Here is a 23809-nt window from a genome sequence, read left to right as displayed (position 1 = left end):
TATTGTATTTCACCAGATAGGCTGTATAGGTTTTCACGTTCCGTTTGTTGTTTTGTATTGTTCGTTTGTTCTATTTCATTAAAGAACATGAGTAACCACCACGCTGCATTTTGGTCCGACTCTCCTTCGACGGAAGAAAGCTGTTACAAGTTTTTTGGTTAGTACATGATTCCATGTGTTAATTCATAGTTTTGATGTCTTCACTATAATTCTACAATGTAGCAAATAGTAAAATAAGAAAAAAGAAAAGTTTGTTATATCTCAGTCGTGTGATGTCTATAGCGTGTCTATAGCGTGGGATGCAAACTCAAAATGGTATACATTTCAACTGTATATCTGACATGGTACAGGTGTTTAACCATTTGTGTGAGGTGTATACCTTTGTTTTCGAAGTAGATTTTTTGAAGACTACCAAGAAACACTCTGTGTGACTATGATTTAGCCCACTCCAGTATTACAATGACATGATGCACACTAGAATATGGCCGTGTTTCTGTCATTGGTAACATGCATCTTTTTCTATCTTTTTGACTGCAATAAATACCTGCTGTTTAAACATGTTGATGTTGTTTACACATGTTGATGTTGGAGGTGATGGTGCTGGAGATTATTTTTTTTTTCAACAAAAAAAATTAAATGTAAAGTTTTTCAAAGTTTTCTCGTTTTCAATCAACCAACAAAACACATTCCACATTCACAGATGTGACAGGCTTTTAAAAAATGCAGGATTTTAATCCATGACGGCGTAGTGTGTTACTAGTAACTTACTAGTAACACACTACACTGTCATGGATTAAAATCCTGCAGCACACGCAAGGTCCCCCTGCTCAAGCCAGCGCATTCCCAGGCCCGTCTGAAGTTTGCCAATGACCATCTGGATGATCCAGAGGAGGAATGGGAAAAGGTCATGTGGTCTGATGAGACAAAAATAGAGCTTTTTGGTTTAAACTCCACTCACCATGTTTGGAAGAAGAAGGATGAGTACAACCCCAAGAACACCATCCCAACCGTGAAGCACGGGTGTGGAAACATCATTCTTTGGGGATGTTTTTCTGCAAAGGGGACAGGACGACTGCACCGTATTGAGCGGAGGATGGATGGGGCCATGTATCGTGAGATGTTAGCCAACAACCTCCTTCCCTCAGTAAGAGCATTGAAGATGGGTCGTGGCTGGGTCTTCCAGCATGACAACGACCTGAAACACACAGCCAGGGCAACTAAAGAGTGGCTCCATAAGAAGCATCTCAAAGTCCTGGAGTGGCCTAGCCAGTCTCCAGACCTGAACCCAATAGAAAATCTTTGGAGGGAGCTGAAAGTCCGTATTGCCCAGTGACAGCCCCGAAACCTGAAGGATCTGGAGAAGGTCTGTAGGGAGGAGTGGGCCAAAATCCCTGCTGCAGTGTGTGCAAACCTGGTCAAGAACTACAGGAAACGTATGATCTCTGTAATTGAAACAAAGGTTTCTGTACCAAATATTAAGTTATGCTTTTCTGATGTATCAAATACTTATGTCATGCAATAAAATGCTAATTAATTACTTAAAAATCATACAATGTGAGTTTCTGGATTTTTGTTTTAGATTCTGTCTCACAGTTGAAGTGTACCTATGATAAAAAGTACAGACCTCTACATGCTTTGTAAGTAGGAAAACCTGCAAAATCGGCAGTGTATCAAATACTTGTTCTTCCCACTGTACATACATACATACACACACACACACACACACACTACTCACAAAGAACAATTTTTAAAAATAAACATATATATATAACATGCAGCAGCACTATCAAGGTTCTTATTAGCTATTTCTAGCCTTCGCTGAGACGACGAGCAAATAATTAGTCTTTAGATTTTACAGCACCTTACACAACATGTATCTGCTCATTTCCCTAATCACCCCGTTCACTCTGTCCAGTTTGAAATATAGTTGAGTAGTGAAGACCAGAGTCTATCAAACTTGGGCTGTCTCTTGTGGAGGTCATAAGTGAGCTTTTCAAGAGGGAGAAAGTCAACAATCTGGTCAATCCACATTTTAAATGTAGGAGAGGTATTAGAGGCCCACAATAGAATAATACATTTCTTAGCAAAGTATGTAATAGTCATAAGCAAATTTTCTCTGTCAGGATCAAGAACAAAGTCCTGCTGGGCATTAAGAAGATAGATACACGGGGTCATATCAAACTGTACATCTAGTATCAGCTATGTAGCCAAGTGATCATAGGGTCCAGTGTACAGCAATAGATGAAACAGGGAAGCCACTAGGTAGTCGTTACTAAGCTAGCATGCGGGAGACACGGCGTTTAAAGTTAGAAGTCCGGGCTAAGTAGAAGCATCTGCTCCGTTATCCGTTAAAGGCCGGTTGAAGGCACAGCTGGTGGAATTACGTCTGCGGACCAATCATGGTGGTACGGCGGGGTGCCGTATCGACGAAGGGACCGGGCCAGATGGTGAAAGAGGTATTGTAGTTGTGGGAATTTTGTTTGCTAGCCGGGAGATGCGCCTGGCTCAGGGCTAGCTTCGGGGCTGGGTCACTCAGTTGAAGATGGTGGCAAACAATGACTAAATGGCTAGTAACTTAGCTGGCTACCTTCTGATGAAAGTTTTGGCTATAGGGTCTAAAAAAAAATGCGGATCCGTGTCACATTGAGTGAGGCGTGTTACCGGAAGGTATACTTAATTTAAACATGGAAAAAGAGATTGGAATATATACAAAAAAGACAAAAAATACAAAAAATAAACGAGAGGACAACAAACCACATCTGCACTGCTACGGCATCTTGGACCGGGCCATATGACGTTGACAAGCAATGACAGTTCCCTGGTTAGGGTTAGTTGAAATGTTGGTGTCAGTTAGATGGTTATTTCCTGAACATCTACAAAGCACCTGTTTGGTAATAAGCAAATAAAGTGATACCCAAGGTCAAGTATAGAGAATAGGAATACTGTTGTCTGTAGGAAACAAGTGTTGCTACAAAAAATTCTCATGTCTGTGATTTCAGTTGCTGGTTTCAAACTTTGGAGCTTTATAAATTGGTAAGATTGTGTATTTTCTATCCCATGCACAGCCAGGCAGAAGGTTTTGGGGAAGCAAGTGCATGAGATCAAGTTGGATCAAGGAGTACTGAAACTGACTGTTCGACTGCCACCAGATGGGGTCACAAGTTCACAGGTCAGTGGTCCCTTAAAATGTCCAATCATGATCCTTTTACTGCCTCAAGACTCTGTTGGTGTCTTTTTTCCAAAATCTTATGTACAGTGCCATGATTTTGAGGACAGATCAACATTTTCTGGGGAGGAGGGGCTGGTCCACCTCAAGCTGTCGTAAAAAAAAGTGCACCCCCCCAAACTAAAACTTATTTTCACATGACCCTCCCCTTGTACTGTCAAATAAACTGAACACCCTCCGCCCTCATAGAATTAACTCAAAATAATGTTTACTACCAAAAATAATAATAACTGGAGTGACCCTGTGTTTCTAAACGTAGAAATTGACTTTTCCCCTTCAGGATGCTTTTATGGCACAGTTGATGTCACAATCTCCCTGCAAGTTTCATTACGCTCAGAGCCGGCCGCAGACAATGATCAGATAGGGGGAAATCAGATTTTCAACATTTTGATGCTGTATTTATAATGACATAAAATATATGCAACTCATTTTCCACTAACAGATTTCTGTGCCAATGCACCACACAACCAATAAACAAAACATGCCAACTTTGGGCACTTCAATGTCATGGTCTGCATTTTCAACACCACAATCAATCTGGACAAACAGAAAATACATTTCTCCCTGCCTTGGCTTAGCCAGTATCTACATTTCTCCCTGCCTTGGCTTAGCCAGTATCTACATTTCTCCCTGCCTTGGCTTAGCCAGTATCAAAGGCTTGGCCTGACAATGTCCGAATGTCATTACGTTTTTGGTGTTTTGTTTGGATTGATTGATTGATTTTATTTCTCTGTTATAAAAGACATATATGCACAAATATTTTTAAAGTCACCAGTATTGCACAATGAAGTCAGGGACTTATTTCCATTGTGGTCCCTATTTTTGACATAAATACATAAACAGTTGCATAGATACAGACACATGACAGAGATAGAGATGAAAAATGCTCAACCTCCAGATGAGTAAGAGAGGTGTGTTTAAGTCCAATTCTTCCAGGCTTGTTTGGCTGGTAGCTTATTCTTTAGATGTTTGGGGCTGCTGGTACATGGTGATGTGTAGTAATAATCAAAGTGACACTGGACCAGCACAATTACTAGTCTTTAGGGTGTCTATAGCTAGGTTTACATCCAATTGACGACAGATTTGAATGCGGATATTCAAAAATCTTCATACAACAATACCATTTCAGAGTTTCCTTTGGGAAAATTTGGCACCGGACAACATGACAGGAAAGATTTTAATTTACCGGACATTTGAGAAATTTAACGGACATCCAGATTTTTAATTTTTTATTTCACCTTTATTTAACCAGGTAGGCCAGTCATTTACAACTGCTACCTGGCCAAGATAAAGCATAGCAGTGCGACAAAAACAACAACACAGAGTTACACATAAACAAACGTACAGTCAATAACACAAAAGAAAAGAAAAATAGAAAGATCTATGTACAGTGTGTGCAAATGTAGAAGAGTAGGAAGGTAGGCAATAAATAGGCCATAGAGGCGAAAATAATTACAACTTAGCATTAATACTAGTTTGATATATGTGCAGATGATGACGTGTAAGTAGAGATACTGGGGTGCAAAAGAGCAAGAGGGTAAGTGATAATAGGGGGATGGGTAGTCGGGTGGGCTATTTACAGATTGGCTGTGTACAGGTACAGTGATCGTTAAGCTGCTCTGACAGCTGATGCGTAAAGTTAGAGAGGGAGATAAAAGACTCCAGCTGTCAGAGATTTTAACACTAAACGTATCAGAGGCATTGCATGCACAGGCCTATAGGTTTAGTTGTCCACTGTATGATATCATTTTTAAATTAATTGAACAATAATTGAATATTAATTGAATATAAAATGAAGAGAAGCTTAGGCCTAACCCCAGAGAGAGAGAGAGAGAGAGATATGCCGGTGGCATGCTACGACACCAACATGCATTTCTTTATGTCAGATGGCTACTGCGTCTGCTATACAGATATAGCAATACAGAAGGAGGCTAATTTGTTAATTTTCTATCAGAATAATTTGTATAAAGGTAAGCATTATATTGTTAGATTATAGGAGTAACTCTTTTAGGCCTGAAACAGTCTTCCTCAACTCATGTTCAACTGTCAGAGTCAGTTGGAGCACCAGGACTCATTGACTTCATATCATAGGCCTGCAATATATAAACCTTAATAATAGCCACACCACACCAAACCATCACAAGCGTTTCTAAAATTTATTAGGGAAATATCAAAGTACAGTGCATTGGGAAAGTATTCAGACCCCTTCTCTTTTTCCACATTTTGTTACGTTACAACCTTATTCTAAAATTGATTAAATACATTTTGTTCCTCATCAATATACACACAATACCCCATAATGACAAAGCAAAAACAGGTTTTTAGAAAAATGTGCAAATGTATTAAAAATAAAAACAGAAATACCTTATTAAGTATTCAGACCCTTTGCTATGAGACTCGAAATTGAGCTCAGGTGCATCCTGTTTCTAGAACTTGATTAGAGTCCACCTGTGGTAAATTCAACTGATTGGACAGGATTTGGAAAGGAACACTCCTGTCTATATAAGGTCCCACAGTTGACAGTGCATGTCAGAGCAAAAACCCAGCCATGAGGTTGAAGGAATTGTCTGTAGAGCTCCGAGACAGGACTGTGTTGAGGCACAGATCTGTGGAAGGGTACCAAAACATCTCTTCAGCATTAAAGGTCCCCAAGAACACAGTGTCCTCCATCATTCTTAAATGGAAGAAGTTTGAAACCACCAAGACTCTTCCTAGAGCTGGCCGCCCAGCCAAAGTGAGCAATCAGGGGAGAAGGGCCTCGGTCCGGGAGGTGATCAAGAACCAGATGGTCACTCGGACAGAGCTCCAGAGTTCCTCTGTGGAGATGGGAGAACCTTCCAGAAGGACATCCATCTCTGCAACACTCCACCAATCAGGCCTTTATGGTAGAGTGGCCAGACGGAAGCCACTCATCAGTAAAAGGCACATGACAGCCCACTTGGAATTTCCCAAAAGGCACCTAAAGGACTCTCAGAACATGAGAAACAAGATTCTTTGGTCTGATGAAACCAAGATTGAACTCTTTGGCCTGATAGCCAAGAGTCACGTCTAGAAGAAACCTGGCACCATCCCTACGGTTAAGCATGGTTGTGGCAGCATCATGCTGTGGGGATGTTTTTCAGTGACAGGGACTGGGAGACTAGTCAGGATCAAGGGAAAGATGAATGTAGCAAAGTACAGAGAGATCCTTGATGAAAACCTGCTCCAGAGCACTCAGCACCTCAGACTGGTGTGAAGGTTCACCTTCCAACAGGACACTGACCCTAAGCACACAGTCAAAGCAGGAGTGGCTTCAGGACAAGTCTCTGAATGTCCTTGATTGGCCCAGCCAGAGACAGAACTTGAACCCGATCAAACATCTCTGGAGGGACCTGAAAATACTTGTGCAGCCACACTCCCCATCCAACCTGACAGAGATTGAGATGATTTGCAGAGCAGAATGGGAGAAACTCCCCAAATACAGGTGTGCCAAGCTTGTAGCGTTATACCCAAGAAGACTCGAGGCTGTAATCGCTGCCAAAGGTGCTTCAACAAAGTACTGAGTAAAGGGTCTGAATACATATGTAAATGTGATATTTCAGTTTCATTTGTTAGCAAAAAACATGTAAAAACATTTTTTGTTGCTTTTTTTGTCATTATGGAGAATTGTGTGTAGATTGATGAGGGGGGGGGACAATTTAATCAATTTTAGAATAAGGCTTTAACATAACAAAATGTGGAAAGGTCAAGGTGTCCTGATTACTTTCTGAATGCACTGTAAATCAAGTCATTGTTCATAGAAAAAATACAAGCAGAAAAGCAAATATTAACCAGGAAAAACATACACTACCCTTCCTTGTGCCCAGTAACAAAAACACACAACCCTCCCCTATGTTGGACCACCCCTCCCCCAGTACATTTCTATCTGTCCCTAATAGTACATGTGTTTTAAGAAAGAGTAGTTTGGTCAATGCTCTGTAGGTGATTCTATCAACAAAAAAACCTAAACATCTCTCCATTCAATAGTAAAATACAAAAAACAAGACAAATGGGAATAACACAAGTTTTTTTATGTTTAGGAAACACCATCTGCTGTCAACTCAGGCAAACCAAATACTGGTAAGTGGGTTAAATTCAATTGTGATCTATGTGGGAGGGGTTGTTTTGGTAGTGATGGAAATATGTCTGTAAAGCTGTACTAAGAAATCTATGCTCAACATATGGCCTACGCACAAATGTATATTGCTCATGATTCATAGACTAGGTCCAATGTTTGTGAAAGGAATGTTTTGTGTTGAATATCTTGTAATTTTTCATTTACATTTTTTATTTCACCTTTATTTAACCAGGTAAACTAGTTGAGAACAAGTTCTCATTTACAACTGCGACCTGGCCAAGATAAAGCGAAGCAGTGCGACACAAACAACAACACAGAGTTACACATGGAATAAACAAGCGTACAGTCAATTACACAATATTTTAAAAAAGGATATATACAGTGTGTGCAAATGGCGTGAGGAGTTAAGGCAATAAATAGGCCATAGTAGCACAGTAATTACAATTTAGCAGATTAACACTGGAGTGATGGATGAGCAGATGATGGATGAGCAGATGATGATGAGCAGATGATGATGTGCAAGTAGTGATACTGGTGTGCAATAGAGCAGAAAAGTCCATTAAAACATTTCGCTTTGTTGCGAAATAGAAAGCCGATTCTAGATTTGAAATTGGATTGGAGGTGTTTGATATGAGTCTGGAAGGAGAGTTTACAGTCTAGCCAGACACCTAGGTATTTGTAGTTGTCCACATATTCTAGGTCAGAACCGTCCAGAGTAGTGATGCTAGTCAGGAGGGCGGGTGCGGGCAGCGAATGGTTGAAAAGCATGCATTTGGTTTTGCTAGCATTTAAGAGCAGTTGGAGGCCATGGAAGGAGTGTTGTATGGCATTGAAGCTCGTTTGGAGGTTAGTTAACACAGTGTCCAAAGAAGGGCTAGATGTATACAGAATGGTGTCGTCTGTGTAGAGGTGGATCAGGGAATCACCTGCAGCAAGAGCAACATCGTTGATATATACAGAGAAAAGAGGCTCGAGAATTGAACCCTGTGGTACCCCCATAGAGACTGCCAGAGGTCCGGACAACAGGCCCTCCGATTTGACACACTGAACTCTGTCTGCGAAGTAGTTGGTGAACCAAGGGAGGGTGTCATCTGAGAAACCTTGAGTCTGCTGATAAGAATAAGTTGAAAGCCTTGGCCAGGTCGATGAAGACACCTGTCTTTTATTGATGGCAGTTATGATATCGTTAGTACCTTGAGCGTGGCTGAGGTGCACCCATGACCAGCTCAGAAACCGGATTGCACAATCATTTTTATCATACACCGTTTCATGATTATTGTAAACAATTCCTGTACAATTGGGATCTGCCAGTCTTGATGTAGTTCCCTGCCACTAGTCTAGCCACACAATGCAGCGTTACCATTAATCTAGCCAGGCTTCAGGCCCACAGCAGATGGTCTGTCACGAATCTACAGGCCATAGTTATTCCCTACCACATACATGTTAACTCCTCCTTTTCTATCCAAGATCCATTTCCTTTGTACCGAGATCCCTTTCCTACTTTCTCAATTCCTATATTGCTTTCCTCCTAACCTAGCTCCCTTTTCTACCCTAGCCTCCTCCCTTACCTTATCTCCTATCTACTTTCCTATCTTTCTTTTTAATTTACTAGGCGAGTCAATTCAGAACAAATTCTTATTTACAATGACGGCCTAGGAACCGTGGGTTAACTGCCTTGTTCAGGGGCAGAACAACAGAATTTTACCTTGTCAGCTTGGGGATTCGATCTAGCAACCTTTCGGTTACTTGTTCGACGCTCTAACCACTAGGCTACCTGCCTCCCTTTTCTTTTTCCCTATATCCCTTTCCTTATTTTATTTCCTAGCTCTCTTTCCTTCTTTCATTTCCTAGCTTTCTTTTCTTATTTTCTTTTATAGCTTCCTTTCCTTTCCTAGCTTTCTTTCCTCCTTTCCTAGCTCTCTTTCCTACTTTTTTTCTAGTTTCTTCATTTTTCCAAAATTCAGTTTGGGATTTTCCTGAATTCTGTTTTCTTGTTAAAAAAATTCCTGGTTTGGTTTTTCACTTTCAAAAATAAAAATGTTCACAGAGAAACATGTCAAAGAGTCCATGTCAAAGCCTAAAAGCGCCAACAAGGGTCAATTTTGACACAAAGGGGTCGAAAAATGTCATAATTTCTTAACCTTTTTTTGATCTTTCTGAAATTTTAGGACTATTTTCTGACAAAAACACACAGTTTACCATGATTTCGGTGTTAATAGGGAGGAATGAAGCTTTCGTTCTTTTTTTATTTTTCTTGCTTCCTTTTCTTTCTTAACTTCCTTTCCTCCTTTCCTAGCTCCCTTTCCTCCTTTCCTATTTCTCTTTCCTTTCCTGGCTCCCGTTTCTAATTTCCTTTCCTAGCCCCCTTTCCTCCTATCCTTTCTGAGCTTCCATTCCTTATTTCCTAGCTCTCTTCCTTCCCTAGCTATCTTCCCTTTCCTAGCTCCCTTTTCTCCTCGACTTTCCCAGCTCATTTCTTTTCCTCCTATGCTTTGAGCTTCTTTTCCGTTTTTTCCTATACCCCTTTCCCTATTTTATTTTCCTAGCTCCCTTTCCTTTCTTCCTTTCCTAGCTTAATTTCTTCCTATTCATGCTCTCTTTCCTTAATTCGCTTATTTTCCTCTCCTCCTCTCTTAGCTCCATTTCTTTCCTCCTTTCCTAGGAAAGGGAGCTGGGAAAGGGGGAAATTAGTCTAGGAATCGAGGAAATGAAAGGAAGGAATAGGGAACAAGGAAAGGAAGCTAGGAATGGAGGAAAGGAAACAGAAGTAGGAATGGAGGAGGGGAAAGGAAGCTAGGGAAGGAAAGGGAGCAAGGAAACAAGGAAAGTAAAGGGAGTTAAGAAAAGGATCAGAGGAAAGGGAGACAGAAAATAGAGGGGAGCAGTGGCGATTTTAGCATGTAAATCTTGGTGGTGCAAAAAAAAAAGTGTGATGCATGCCAGCAAAGCCACTACACAACACAACACTAAACAATACATTAATTGCACTATAACGGTGACAAACAGTGCCCACAAAACTGTTAGGGCCTCCATAAAGCTGTCCCAACCTCAGAGTCCGAACAGCAGTCCCAACACCTTACCACTGCTACATCTGGCTATCAGCGGAGCCTTGTCTGGCAGCAAAACAGTTCATTCAGCCTCATTTACTGCCTTTAAAAAAACATAGAATTCAGAACGTGTCGTTCTTACAGTGTTCTCCCAGAACTGTAGGATAAATAAAGGGGTATATACGCAGACAATGAAAGCTCTTACAGTATTCAATAATTACATGTCTACAAAACAGGTTATAGGCTACATGCGCACGACCAAGTCAGAACAGTAGGTGAAATTAAGAGGGGAAATAGATTATTAGGGTGAGGCACATGGGCTACTAACAACTTACTACACAATACAGACTTAGTATTACTTTCTCAGCTACAGTAGACATACAGTTGAAGTGGGAAGTTTACATATACTTAGGTTGGAGTCATTAAAACCCATTTTTCAATAACTCCACAAATTTCATGTTAACAAACTAGTTTTGGCAAGTCGGATAGGACATCTACTTCGTGCATGACACAAGTAATTTTTCCAACAATTGTTTACAGACAGATTATTTCACTTATAATTCACTGTATCACAATTCTAGTGGATCAGAAGTTTACATACACTAAGTTGACTGTGCCTTTAAACAGCTTGGAAAATTCCAGAAAATGATGGCATGGCTTTAGAAGCTCCTGATAAGCCAATTGACATCATTTGAGTCAATTGGAGGTGTACCTGTGGATGTATTTCAAGGCCTACCTTCAAACTCAGTGCCTCTTTGCTTGACATCATGGGAAAATCAAAAGAAATCAGCGGAGACCTCAGAAAAAACATTGTCGACCTCCACAAGTCTGGTTCATCCTTGGGAGCAATTTCCAAACACCTGAAGGTACCACGTTCATCTGTACAAACAATAGTACGCAAGTATAAACACCATGGGACCACGCAGCCGTCATACGGCTTAGGAAGGAGACACGTTCTGTCTCCTAGAGATGAACGTACTTTGGTGCGAAAAGTGCAAATCAATCAATCAATCAAGATGCTGGAGGAAACAGGCACAAATGTATCCATATCCACAGTAAATGAGTCCTATATCGACCTAACCTGAAAGGCCGCTCAGCAAGGAAGAAGCCACTGCTCCAAAACAAGCATACTTCCAAAGTTGTGGAAAAATGGCTTAAGGACAACAAAGTCAAGGTATTGGTGTGGCCATCACCAAGCCCTGACCTCAATCCTATAAAATAATTGTGGGCAGAACTGAAAAAGCACGTGTGAGCAAGGAGGCCTACAAACCTGACTCAGTTACACCAGCTCTGTCAGGAGGGATGGGCCCAAATTATTGTGGGAAGCTTGTGGAAGGCTAACTGAAACGTTTGACCCAAGTTAAACAATTTAAATGCAATGGTACCAAATACTAATTGAGTGTATGTAAACTTCTGACCCACTGCGAATGTGATGAAAGAAATTAAAGCTGAAATAAATCATTCTCTCTACTATTATTCTGACATTTAACATTTTAAAATGAAGTGGTGATCCTAACTGACCTAAGACAGGGCATTTTAAATGTATTTGGCTAAGGTGTATGTAAACTTCCAACTTCAACTGTACAGTCGTGGCCAAAAGTTTTGAGAATGACACAAATATGAATTTCCACAAAGTTTGCTGCTTCAGTGTCTTTAGATATTTTTGTCAGATGTTACTATGGAATACTGAAGTATAATTACAAGCATTTCATAAGTGTCAAGGGCTTTTATTGACAATTACATGAAGTTGATGCAAAGAGTCAATATTTGCAGTGTTGACCCTTCTTTTTCAAGACCTCTGCAATCCGCCCTGGCATGCTGTCAATTAACTTCTGGGCCACATTCTGACTGATGGCAGCCCATTCTTGCATAATCAATGCTTGGAGTTTGTCAGAATTGCTGGGTTTTTGTTTGTCCACCCGCCTCTTGAGGATTGACCACAAGTTCTCAATGGGATTAAGGTCTGGGGAGTTTCCTGACCATGGACCCATAATATCGATGTTTTGTTCCCCGAGCCACTTAGTTATCACTTTTGCCTCATGGCAAGGTGTTCCATCATGCTGGAAAAGGCTTTGTTCATCACCAAACTGTTCCTGGATGGTTGGGAAAAGTTGCTCTCGGAGGATGTGTTGGTACCATTCTTTATTCATGGCTGTGTTCTTAGGCTAAATTGTGAGTGAGCCCACTCCCTTGGCTGAGAAGCAACCCCACACATGAATGGTCTCAGGATGCTTTACTGTTGGCATGACACAGGACTGATGGTTGTCTTCTCCGGACAAGCTTTTTTCCGGATGCCCCAAACAATCGGAAAGGGGATTCATCAGAGAAAATGACTTTACCCCAGTCCTCAGCAGTCCAATCCCTGTACCTTTTACAGAATATCAGTCTGTCCCTGATGTTTTTCCTGTAGAGAAGTGGCTTCTTTGCGGCCCTTCTTGACACCAGGCCATCTTCCAAAAGTCTTCGCCTCACTGTGCATGCAGATGCACTCACACCTGCCTGCTGCCATTCCTGAGCAAGCTCTGTACTGGTGGTGCCCAGATCTCGCAACTGAATCAACTTTAGGAGACGGTCCTGGCGCTTGCTGGACTTTCTTGGGTGCACTGAAGTCTTCTTCACAACAATTGAACCGCTCTCCTTGAAGATCTTGATGATCTGATAATCGGTTGATTTAGGTGCAATCTTACCGGCAGCAATATCCTTGCCTGTGAAGCCCTTTTTGTGCAAAGCAATGATGACAGCATGTGTTTCCTTGCAGGTACCCATGGCTGATAGTGGAAGAACAATGATTCCAAGCACCACACTCCCTTTGAAGCTTCCAGTCTGTTATTTGAACTCAATCAGCATGACAGAGTGATCTCCAGCAGTGGAAATGCAGTGGAAATGTTTTTGGGGGATTCAGTTCATTTGAATGGGAAAGAGGAACTTTGCAATTAATTGCAATTCATCTGATCACTCTTCATAACATTCTGGAGTATATGCAAATTGCCATCATACAAGCTGAGGCAGCAGACTTTGCGAAAATATATATTTGTGTCATTCTCAACTTTTGTCCACGACTGTATTTACCTATGTGCCAAATTGTGTGCTTTTATCACAAAGTTTACTGAGGAGTCCACATTTTCAGTTTAGCAGCGTACCGCTTGTATATAAAAAGTTTAATTCTTAATTCCTCTATATTAACACACAAATCATGGTAAATAATTTTTTGTTGTCGTAACTAGTTAAAACTGGTTTCGAAATTATGACAACTAGGCTCTTCAGACAATTTCCATAGGAAGAGCATGCCCCCTCTCAACAATTCTTATATTGGGCAGAGTTTCTTGCCTTTACATTTACAGCAATCAATTTGTTCATTCTCAGCTGCTACTGGTCCAAAAGACTTACTTCAGGGTGGAAACACAGCTCCTCCTGAGGTTCAGGGGGAGATGGTTACGGACGAGGAAGAGCAGGGGTCCACCTCAGCCCTGTTGGAGAACATTCAAGAGAGTGTGGACCAGGACTTATTGGAGATGCTGGTGGAGAATGTTTTAAAAGACTCTCCTTCTGCATCAGAGAACTTCAGTCTGGAGATCCTGCCTGACTCCTGCTTGGCTGTTGTGACTTTTCAAAATGCAAAAGGTAAATGACTAAAAAAGGGAACACCTTATACAGAACAGTGCTTTCAGAAAGTATTCAGACCCCTTCACCTTTTCCACATTATGTTACGTTACAGCCTTATTCTAAAATGGATAACATATTTGTTCCCCTCATCAATCTACACTAAATCTATTGCAAATTTACAGAAATACCTTATTTACATAAGTATTCAGATCCTTTACTATGAGACTCAGGTGCATCCTGTTTCCATTGATCATCCTTGAGATGTTTCTACAACTTGATTGGAGTCCACGTGGTAAATTCAATTGATTGGACATGATGTGGAAAGGCACACACCTGTCTATATAAGGTTGACAGTGCATGGCAGAGCAAAAACCAAGCCATGATGTCAAAGGAATTGTCCGTAGAGCTCCGAGACAGGATTATGTCCAGGCACAGATCTGAGGAACGGTACCAAAACATTTCTGCAGCATTGATGGTCCCCAACCTGACAGAGCTTGAGAGGAGCTGCAGACAAGAATGGGAGAAACTCCCCAAATACAGATATACCAAGCTTGTACCGTCATACCCAAGACGACTAGAGGCTGTAATAGCTGCCAAAGGTGCTGAATAATTGATATTTCAGTTATTTAAAAAAAATCTAAAAACCTGTTCTTTCTTTGTCATTATGGGTTAAATTGTGTAGATTGATGAGGGAAAAAAACTATAAAATCAATTTTAGAATAAGGCTGTAACGTAACAAAATCTGGAAAGAGTGAAGGTGTCTGAATACTGTCTGAATGCACTGTAAGTGCCTCATGAGCTAGGTAAAACGTTCGAACCCTATCATAAAACTCCAAATGTTGTTTTATTTCTTTGTTTGTGTTTTTACAGTATTTCTACTGTATTATCAACAGTAAAATACTGTAAACCACACCATACTACAGCTTACTGTTGATTATGGTGCACTGTGGGAAAATGTTGTGGGCGGGGAAAAATTTGCTGTATTTCAAATGGTACTGTAATTCAGCACTGGACCATGTTTTTTGAGCGGCGAAAACCTTTTGACCACAAGTGATTGCATGGTATTGTTGTTTCCGTCTCATTATTTTGAGGAGTGCCTTATAAGAGGTTATATTTGTTCCACCCGTTAGTGAGAGTGCTGTTCCAATTGAACTCGTATGTGGTTCTAATGGTTGAGCATTTTGCCATGTCCTTTTGGTCTGTTTTGCCCTGCAGTCGCTGCCAGTTTGGAAGCCTTTGTTAAGGCCTCTAGAAGTGCAAGTGATATAAAACACAACATATTCATTGACATGCTGTGATGTGTAAAAACATTGCCTAACACTCAACCTACTGTGAAATACAGACCCCATCACCCCTCAATGAATTGCATTCATGAATTCGTTAATTTAATCATTCATTACAATTACAGTAGCATTAACCTTTTACAGTATAATACAGTCAATTTTACGGTATTGTACTGTGTGTCATTACACAGTATATGCTTTGATACTGTATTTAGATTACCACGAGCTGCCTGCCTTTAAATAACTGTCAAATTCACAGCAACCCGTTTACAGTGTAGGTCATATACATATTTGGAAAGTTATGGTTTACTGTTTATCTAACATGAAAATATCCCGTTTTTAACTGAGTTTCAGTAATGTTTCATTTACAGTATGTCAAACTTCAAAGAGAAAATGTCCAGAACATAATTCAACATGATTTGAGTACATTGATTGAAATGAAGAAGATCTCAACTAGTCTACTTTGTTTTGGCAGCGACTGAGCACTTCATGTCAAGCTGCCCCGGGAACAGAAAGTTCATGCAGAAACAATTACGAGTCAAACCCCTGGAGGTTACAGCAAAAGTGAAAGTTGAAAACATACCACCTAAGTTTAGTTCAGAACACATCAGCTTACACTTTGACAAATATGAGGTTGTGGAAGACGTTGTAATGACTGAAGAGGATCAATCTGCAATCATCACCTTTCAAGATCCGAAAGGTAAATTATTGGTATACAGTATGCCTTGGAAAAATGCATATTTTAAAATGTATTAACAAATATTTATTGTCTTTTAGCTGTTGACAGAATCCTAAAACAGCAACATAAAGAGATGAAAGTTTTCCCATTTTATGAATCTCTGGGAATGGCCCTGTATGGCAAAGATAGACCCATATTGAAACTCCCTGCTGCCTTCAATGAGAACATTGACCAGGCCATTTGGAGATACCTTTCTGACCAGCAAGGAGTTGTAGAGACCATCCACAAGAATATGGCTGATCACTTCTGCAAAGTAGACTTTCAACAACCTAGCGTCCAGTTCAGCCCTCTGCCTTCTCTACTCCAGCAGAAGGATGTCGAAGCCAAGCACATCAACAAGTGGAAGACCACTGCCAAGGCTGTCTTCATTCAAGCCTTGTCTAAATTCAAGACCTGGGAGCTCCAGATCCAGGCCAACGCATGGGAAGCATATGAAGGTGCAATACACAAGGAGATGTCAGGGGAAGCAGTGGTTGTAGTTCCTGATAAGCCTAGAGGTATTGTGAAAGTGGTGGGATTGGAAGAAGATGTGGATAGGCTCAAACAAACATTAAATGGGATCATGGACAGGATTGCCAACAGCATTGAGAGGGAGAAGACGGGCATAACAGAGGAGTTCCCACTGCCGCCCTCTACCTACCATATACTTCTGCAAGACGGCCTACAGGACAAAATTGCAAGTGAATTTCCAGAGCTGAAAATGACGTACAATCATCAGAATCAGAGCGTAATTTTATTTGGCTTGACACAAGAGGTTTTGGGTGCTAACAGGAAGTTTATGGAAGGAGGAATGGCAGTGAAACGGAGGATGGTGCAATTAGACAACTATGTCTTTGAGTTTCTGCAGAAGAACTATGAGGGAGACGAGGAACAGTTTACCAGTTCCCTTTTCACCTCACAAGGGATTAATGCAGGACTAGAACTAGAAAGAAAGGGAGTACAGCTCCTGGCTGTCTCAGAGGAGGTTCTGAGAGAAGCAGAAAACCAACTAGATACCCTTTTGATTTCACAATACATCGATGTTGAAGACTCTAATGTTCTGAAGATGTCGGAGTGGCAAGACCTTGTCACTGATCTGGAGAAAGCTTTCAACACTCCATCAAAGAAATTCATCATCAGGACACCTGGTGTGTATCCAAGTCTACAAGTGGTAATATCTGGCTATAAGCAAACTGTTGATTCAGTCTGGAAAAAAGTGGATGACTACTTATGTCAGAATACTCCAGTTGATGAAACTCTTGAGGTCAAGTCTAAGGCCATTGTCAAATTCATTGAGGAACACAACAAAAATGCTTGGTCCAATAAGGTTAAAGACACAGTAAAAGTGTCTTTCAAAGATAAGGCCATTTGCCTTAGCGGCATCAGGGTTTATGTCAAGGACTGCATGGACTTTTTTCAAAACATCATATCCTCAACATCCTTTGATATGTTGAGAGTCTCCAAGCCTGGCGGAAAGAAGCTCTTCCAGGAAAAGGAGGCCATGTATGTTGAAGACGTCTTCAGACAGACAGGCTGTGTGGTCCATCTGGTTGAAAAGGATGACCAGAAGGTCCAGGCTATGGAGAACACAGATCAGAAGGGGTTTGGGAGCCATGGAAAAAGTCTTCAGCGACATAATCATCCAACTTTCTCGACACAGAACCAGCATAGACTGATTCAGAGCAGGGATGGTTCTGACAGAGTGCAGACCAAAGAGGGGTTGACAATCATCCTGATGAAAGGGAACATCCAGGATGCTATGGTAAACTATCACTATTGCACCCTCTTCCTGGTTTTGTCTCAGTTGTCTTAGTTCATTCTTCATTCAATTTAGATTCATTAAAAACAGGATATACAGTATCAGAGATTACCCATTGGGCACTTAAATGTCATACACTAATAATTGTCATTGAATTAAATCCACAACTCACTCATTTAAAACCAGACATTAACTATGCAGTGCAACTAAAAGATCTATAGAATATATGTATTTGTCTGTTACAGACTCAGGTGGTTGTGAACACAGTGGGTCTAGACCTGCTACTTCATAGCGGAGCGGTCTCGAATGCCATCCTAAAAGCTGCCGGACCCCGACTTCAAGACCTGATAAACGAACAGGGGCCCACTGGCAGTGCTGCTGAAGGAGCAGTCATCATCACTGATGGCTGCAACCTTAAGAGCAAGCTGGTGTTTCATACCATTGCCCCTAAGTGGGATCAAGGGAAAGGTGCAGCACAGAAGGTAGAAAGCTGTCCACATATCTCACTGACTTCTTAGATCAAATAAAACATTCTGTCAAATGCTGCTATAACCTTTCCAAGTTAAGCGGGTCGTTTTGAACAGCCTATTCCTGTCTCAATCAATTTGTATCGTACATTTTTTAATTTGTACAATTCAATATTTTGAAAGGAACCCAGTCTGTTTCCAGCACAGTATGGCCAAACGTGGAAGTCCTAAAAGGCTTAGTGGTGGACAAAATCCTAAAAACCTACAGTGCTTGGTCCAATAATGACCAATTAGAACACATTTGCTACAATTTCTTTATAAAGGTAACATAAAACAAACATCTTGTGCCTGACATCCCACAGTTGTTGAGTGGAATTGTGGAGGAATGCCTGGGGAATGCAGAGCAGCAGAGACTAGTCTCGATGACCTTCCCTGCCATCGGCACAGGAAACCTAGGATTCCCCAAGGATCTGGTGGCTTCACTTATGCTGGATCAAGTGCTCAAGTTCAGCAGTAAGAAGAAGCACAAACACTTGAAAGAGGTTGTGTTTATCCTCCACCCAGGTGATCCAAATACTATCCAGGTATGGAAAGCAGAAAAACATGCAATAATGTCAAAATAAGCTTTTAATGCCTTAGACTAAATATCCGCCTAGAGTCTAAGGGCCCAGGGCTGCGTTTCTAAGCTCATGTGGAATTGTTTTAAAATGGTCACCGTCATACCAAGGATCATTTAGCTATTTGATTTGGAATTTTAGAACCCCTGTAGGTATAAAAAAAATATAAAACAATAATTTTATGAAACATTGAATTTGGCCTTGCCGCTATTAGCCCATAGAAATAACAGATTAATAAATGGAAAAATATACTTAATCGAAAATATAAACGCAACACACAACAATTTCAACGATTTTACTGAGTTACAGTTCATATAATGTAATCAGTCATTTTAAATAAATTCATCATGACATAGTCGATGGATTTCCCAGCCATATGTGGGCTTAGGAGGGCATAGGCCCACCCACTTGGCAACCAGGCCCATCCGCTGGGGAGTCAGGCCCAGTCAATCAGAATGAGTTTTTCCCCACAAAAGGGCTTTATTACAGACAGAAACACTCCTCAGCATCCCAGACCACCCCACATGTAGTGGTCCTGGGCTGGCATGGTTACAAGTGGTCTGCGGTTGTGAGGCAGGTTGGACGTCCTGACAAATTCTCTAAAACAACATTGCAGGTAGTTTATGGCAGAGAAATGAACATGGTATTCTCTGGCAACAGCTCTGGTGGACATTCCTGCAGTCAGCATGCCAATTGCACACTCCCTCAAAACGTGAGACATGTGGCTTTGTGCTGTGTGACAAAACTGCACATTTTAAAGTGGCCTTTTATTGTCCCCAGCATAAGGTGCACCTGTGTAATGGCCATGCTGTTTAATCAGCTTCTTGATATGGCACACTTGCAGGGTTGGGTAGGTTACTTTCTAAATGTAATCCGTTACAGTTACAAGTTACCAGTCCGAAATTGTAATCAGTAATGTAATTATGGGATTACACAAACTCAGTAAGGTATTCTGATTACATTCCGTTACTTTTAGATTACTTTCCACTTAAGAAGCATTAGAAGAAGACAAAAATCTATGTTACCAATTGAATAAACTCCATTGCTGGATAAATCAGTGTTAAAGTTTACATAGCAGGCCATATATGGATGTTAAATTTTACTTTAGGAGCTGGTTATGTAGGTTTCTTTTAACCCATCACGTTCTACTACATATAATAATACAATTAAATTATATCTTTACATTAAAAACCAAAGTCCATCAGAATTCCAGTCATTCCAAAAAATGTATACCCCTTGATCATCAAGAAAAGGACTTGGAAATATGATAGTTAATATAGTTTAGCCAAATTGTTTAACCTGAGCGTGACCCCAAAACTAAGGACTTATTAGCCAGCCGTCCTCTGTTGATTATGATTTTGTTGTCATGGAGGACTGATTGGGCTCATTGATTCCAGTTGAAAAATAAATGCTGCGCTCATGGAATGGCATGTTTTGCCAAGAGTGTGCAAAGCTTTCATCAAGGCAAAGGGTGGCTACTTTGAAGAATCTAAAATATATTTTGATTTGTTTAACACTTTTTTTGGTTACTACATGATCCATTATGTAGTAGTTTTGATGTTTTCACTATTATACAATGTATAAAATAGTAAAAATAAAGAAAAACCCTTGAATGAGTAGGCGTGCCCAAACTTTTGACTGGTACTGTATATATAATTTATAAGTAAAAAAATAGATGTAGCAACTACAGATTGCCCATTTAAGTCTATCAAAAGTGTACAAGTTTGAGCATGTGTCCATTAGGCCTATTAATTAAAATGAGCAATAAAAGCCCCACTTTTTTCCATAGGCTTGGATTCACACTACGCAGCTGTTGCAAGAGCGCATTTTTCACTGTCTGTCCACTGGTTTCAAAATCAATGATTGATAGGCAGCTTAAACCTCTTGAATTCAACCATTATTGGATTCAAATACACATTTAGATTTGTGTACAGCCATCCACAACAACCATAATCTGTAAGGCGCAAATAGCTAAATGAGAGAGCAACAGTGTGATTCAAATCAATGTGCTATGTACAGTTGAAGTCAGAAGTTTACATACACCTTAGCCAAATACATTTAAATTCCGTTTTTCACAATTCCTGACATTTAATCCTATTAAAAATTCTCTGTTTTAGGTCAGTTAGGATCATCACTTTATTTTAAGAATGTGAAATGTCAGAATAATAGTAGAGAGAATTATTTATTTCAGCTTTCATTTCTTTCATCACATTCCCAGTGGGTCAGAAGGTTACATTCACTCAATTAGTATTTGGTAGCATTGCCTTTAAATTGTTAAACTTGGGTCAAATATTTTGGGTAGCCTTTCACAAGCTTCCCACAATAAGTTGGTTGAATTTTGGCCCATTCCTCCTGACAGAGCTGGTGTAACTGAGTCAGGTTGTAGGCTTCCTTGTTCGCACACACTTTTTTCAGTTCTGCCCACAAATTGTCTATAGAGTTGAGGTCAGGTCTTTGTGATGGCCACTCCAATACCTTGACTTTGTTGTCCTTAAGCCATTTTTACACAACTTTGGGAGTACGCTTGGGGTTATTGTCCATTTGGAAGACCCATTTGTGACCAAGCTTTAACTTCCTGACTGATATCTTGAGACATATATCCACATTAATTTTCATTCCTCATGACGCCATCTATTTTGTGAAGTGCACCAGTCCCTCCTGCAGCAAAGCACCCCCACAACATGATGCTGCCACCCCCGTGCTTCACGGTTGGGATGGTGTTCTTCAGCTTGCAAGCCTCCCCCTTTTTCCTTCAAACATAACGATGGTCATTATGGCCAAACAGTTCTATTTTTGTTTCATCAGACCAGAGGACATTTCTCCAAAAAGTACGATCTTTGTCCCCATCTGCAGTTGCAAACCGTAGTCTGGCTTTTTTATGGCGGTTTGGAGCAGTGGCTTCTTCCTTGCTGAGCGGCCTTTCAGGTTATGTCGATATAGGACTCGTTTTTACTGTGGATATAGATACTTTTGTACCTGTTTCCTCCAGCATCTTCACAAGGTCCTTTGCTGTTGTTCTGGGATTGATTTGCACTTTTCGCACCAAAGTACGTTCATCTCTAGGAGACAGAACGCATCTCCTTCCTGAGCGGTATGACGGCTGCGTGGTCCCATGGTGTTTATACTTGGATACTATTGTTTGTACAGATGAACGTGGTACCTTCAGGCGTTTGGAAATTGCTCCCAAGGGTGAACCAGACTTGTGCAGGTAGACACATTTTTTTCTGAGGTCTTGGCTGATTTCTTTTGATTTTCCCATGATGTCAAGCAAAGAAGCACTGAGTTTGAAGGTAGGCCTTGAAATACATCCACAGGTACACCTCCAATTGACTCATTTTCTGGAATTTTCCAAGCTGTTTAAAGGCACAGTCAACTTAGTGTATGTAAACTTCTGACCCACTGGAATTGTGATACAATGAATTATAAGTGAAATAATCTGTCTGTAAACAATTGTTGTAAAAATGACTTGTGTCATGCACAAAGTAGATGTCCTAACCGACTTGCCAAAACTATAGTTTGTTAACAAGAAATATGTGGAGTTGTTGAAAAATGAGTTTTAATGACTCCAACCTAAGTGTATGTAAACTTCAGACTTCAACTGTAGATATCAATAATAAGTGATATCCATATCCCCGTAGACTACACCACTACTGTCATCCTTACCTCCAAGCGTTTATTCAAGTTGGATCATCTTTGGATGCCGACAGCAGTGGCACCATTGGAAGACATAGCTTGGACTGTAGCCTACAAAAGCCTATTCCTGCTCTTTTCCCGCGACCCATCAAACACATTTCGTGTGTCATCATAGTGGTCTCTGACTTGTGGTCAGACTCGCTCAAGTGGATAAACTTAAACGTGCATATTTTTTCAATGCTGATTTGAATGTCATTGAGAAAACAGAAAGTCCTTTCTGATTAAAAGTAATCCTTGAAGTAATCATCTAGTTTTTCAAAAGTATTGGTAATCTGATTACAATATGTTTGCTGGTAACGTAATGGACTACAGTTACCTTTTTACATATAATCCGTTACTCCCCAACCCTGCACACCTGTCAGGTAGATAAATTATTTTACCAAAGGAGAAATGCTCACGAACAGGGATGTAAACAAATTTGTGCACAACATTTGAGAGAAATAAGCTTTTTGTACGGAAAATTTTGGGGATTTTTTATTTCAGCTCATGAATCACGGGACCAACACTTTACATGTTGTGTTTATAGTTTTGTTAAATGTAAATCAGAAGGAAGTATGTTTTGAAGTGTCTGTCATATCTGATAGATATAAGAAAGCTCAGGAAAATGATTATATATTTTTAACAGTGGAAATGCCCTATTCACTCCCATTAATTTTCCGTTCCGGTACCAGGTTACCTTCAGACGGGCCCTGTGACACTTGTGGGGGTCGTACAGCAGAACTGATAACACCATCATGTTCATGAGAGTCTCATTTTTCCATAGACATCTTTTTGTTGGAAGACTCGTTTTCGGGATGTCTCCTGGTCTGACAAACACCGCTGTAGCTTAAACAGCTAGAGATATTATGCTAATTCGCTTTCTACAGGGGGTGGACATTAATCACTGATTATAACTGATTAGGAAGTCCTAGCCAAGCATTAACACACCTGACACACAAAGAGTAATAGCATCAGGTGTGTTAGTGCTGGGTAAGAACAAACCCCTGTGGGTTCAGGACCAGGACTGAATAACATTGATAGCCAGGATATACTGGTAAGCGTTGTCTAGGGAGGAGAGTAGACATGGTTCTAGCAGATTGATTTATGATTTTCTGTTTAGTGTTTTTAAAGGCTTTAGATTTTATTTTCAGGCTTTCTCTGATGAATTTAACAAGAGGTTCACAACCAAGTCTGCAACTTCAGGTGGCTCAGCAGCGGTGTCTACTCAGAAGATTAAAGGTATGTTAACAAATCATGTTTCCCCCAATATACTGTATGACGGTGCCTTGTTGAATGTCACTGAGCTCTTCAGTAAGGCCAT

General features: G+C 40.5%; 1 protein-coding gene across 2 annotated transcripts in view; it reads left to right on the top strand.

Moving 5' to 3' along the window:
- The window catches only part of LOC112264248 (protein mono-ADP-ribosyltransferase PARP14-like), a 46208-nt gene that overhangs the window by 6252 nt on the left and 16147 nt on the right, over window positions 1-23809 (top strand). For both annotated transcript variants that reach the window (XR_006083022.1, XM_042319023.1), the window contains exons 2-9: window positions 3066-3169; window positions 7285-7324; window positions 13733-13990; window positions 15731-15955; window positions 16033-17735; window positions 17978-18214; window positions 18562-18783; window positions 23640-23727. Coding sequence is in view for 1 of the 2 variants with exons in the window: in XM_042319023.1 (XP_042174957.1) it covers window positions 3066-3169; window positions 7285-7324; window positions 13733-13990; window positions 15731-15955; window positions 16033-17735; window positions 17978-18214; window positions 18562-18783; window positions 23640-23727 (2877 nt within the window). In the remaining variant the exon portion in view is untranslated. The remainder of the gene's footprint in view (window positions 1-3065; window positions 3170-7284; window positions 7325-13732; window positions 13991-15730; window positions 15956-16032; window positions 17736-17977; window positions 18215-18561; window positions 18784-23639; window positions 23728-23809) is intronic.

The sequence above is a fragment of the Oncorhynchus tshawytscha genome, unplaced genomic scaffold (genome assembly GCF_018296145.1).
Source record: "Oncorhynchus tshawytscha isolate Ot180627B unplaced genomic scaffold, Otsh_v2.0 Un_contig_57_pilon_pilon, whole genome shotgun sequence".
NCBI classification, from domain to species: domain Eukaryota; kingdom Metazoa; phylum Chordata; class Actinopteri; order Salmoniformes; family Salmonidae; genus Oncorhynchus; species Oncorhynchus tshawytscha.
The sequence above is the reverse complement of the archived record's forward strand: the minus strand, read 5'-3'. Positions and strand labels throughout refer to the sequence as shown.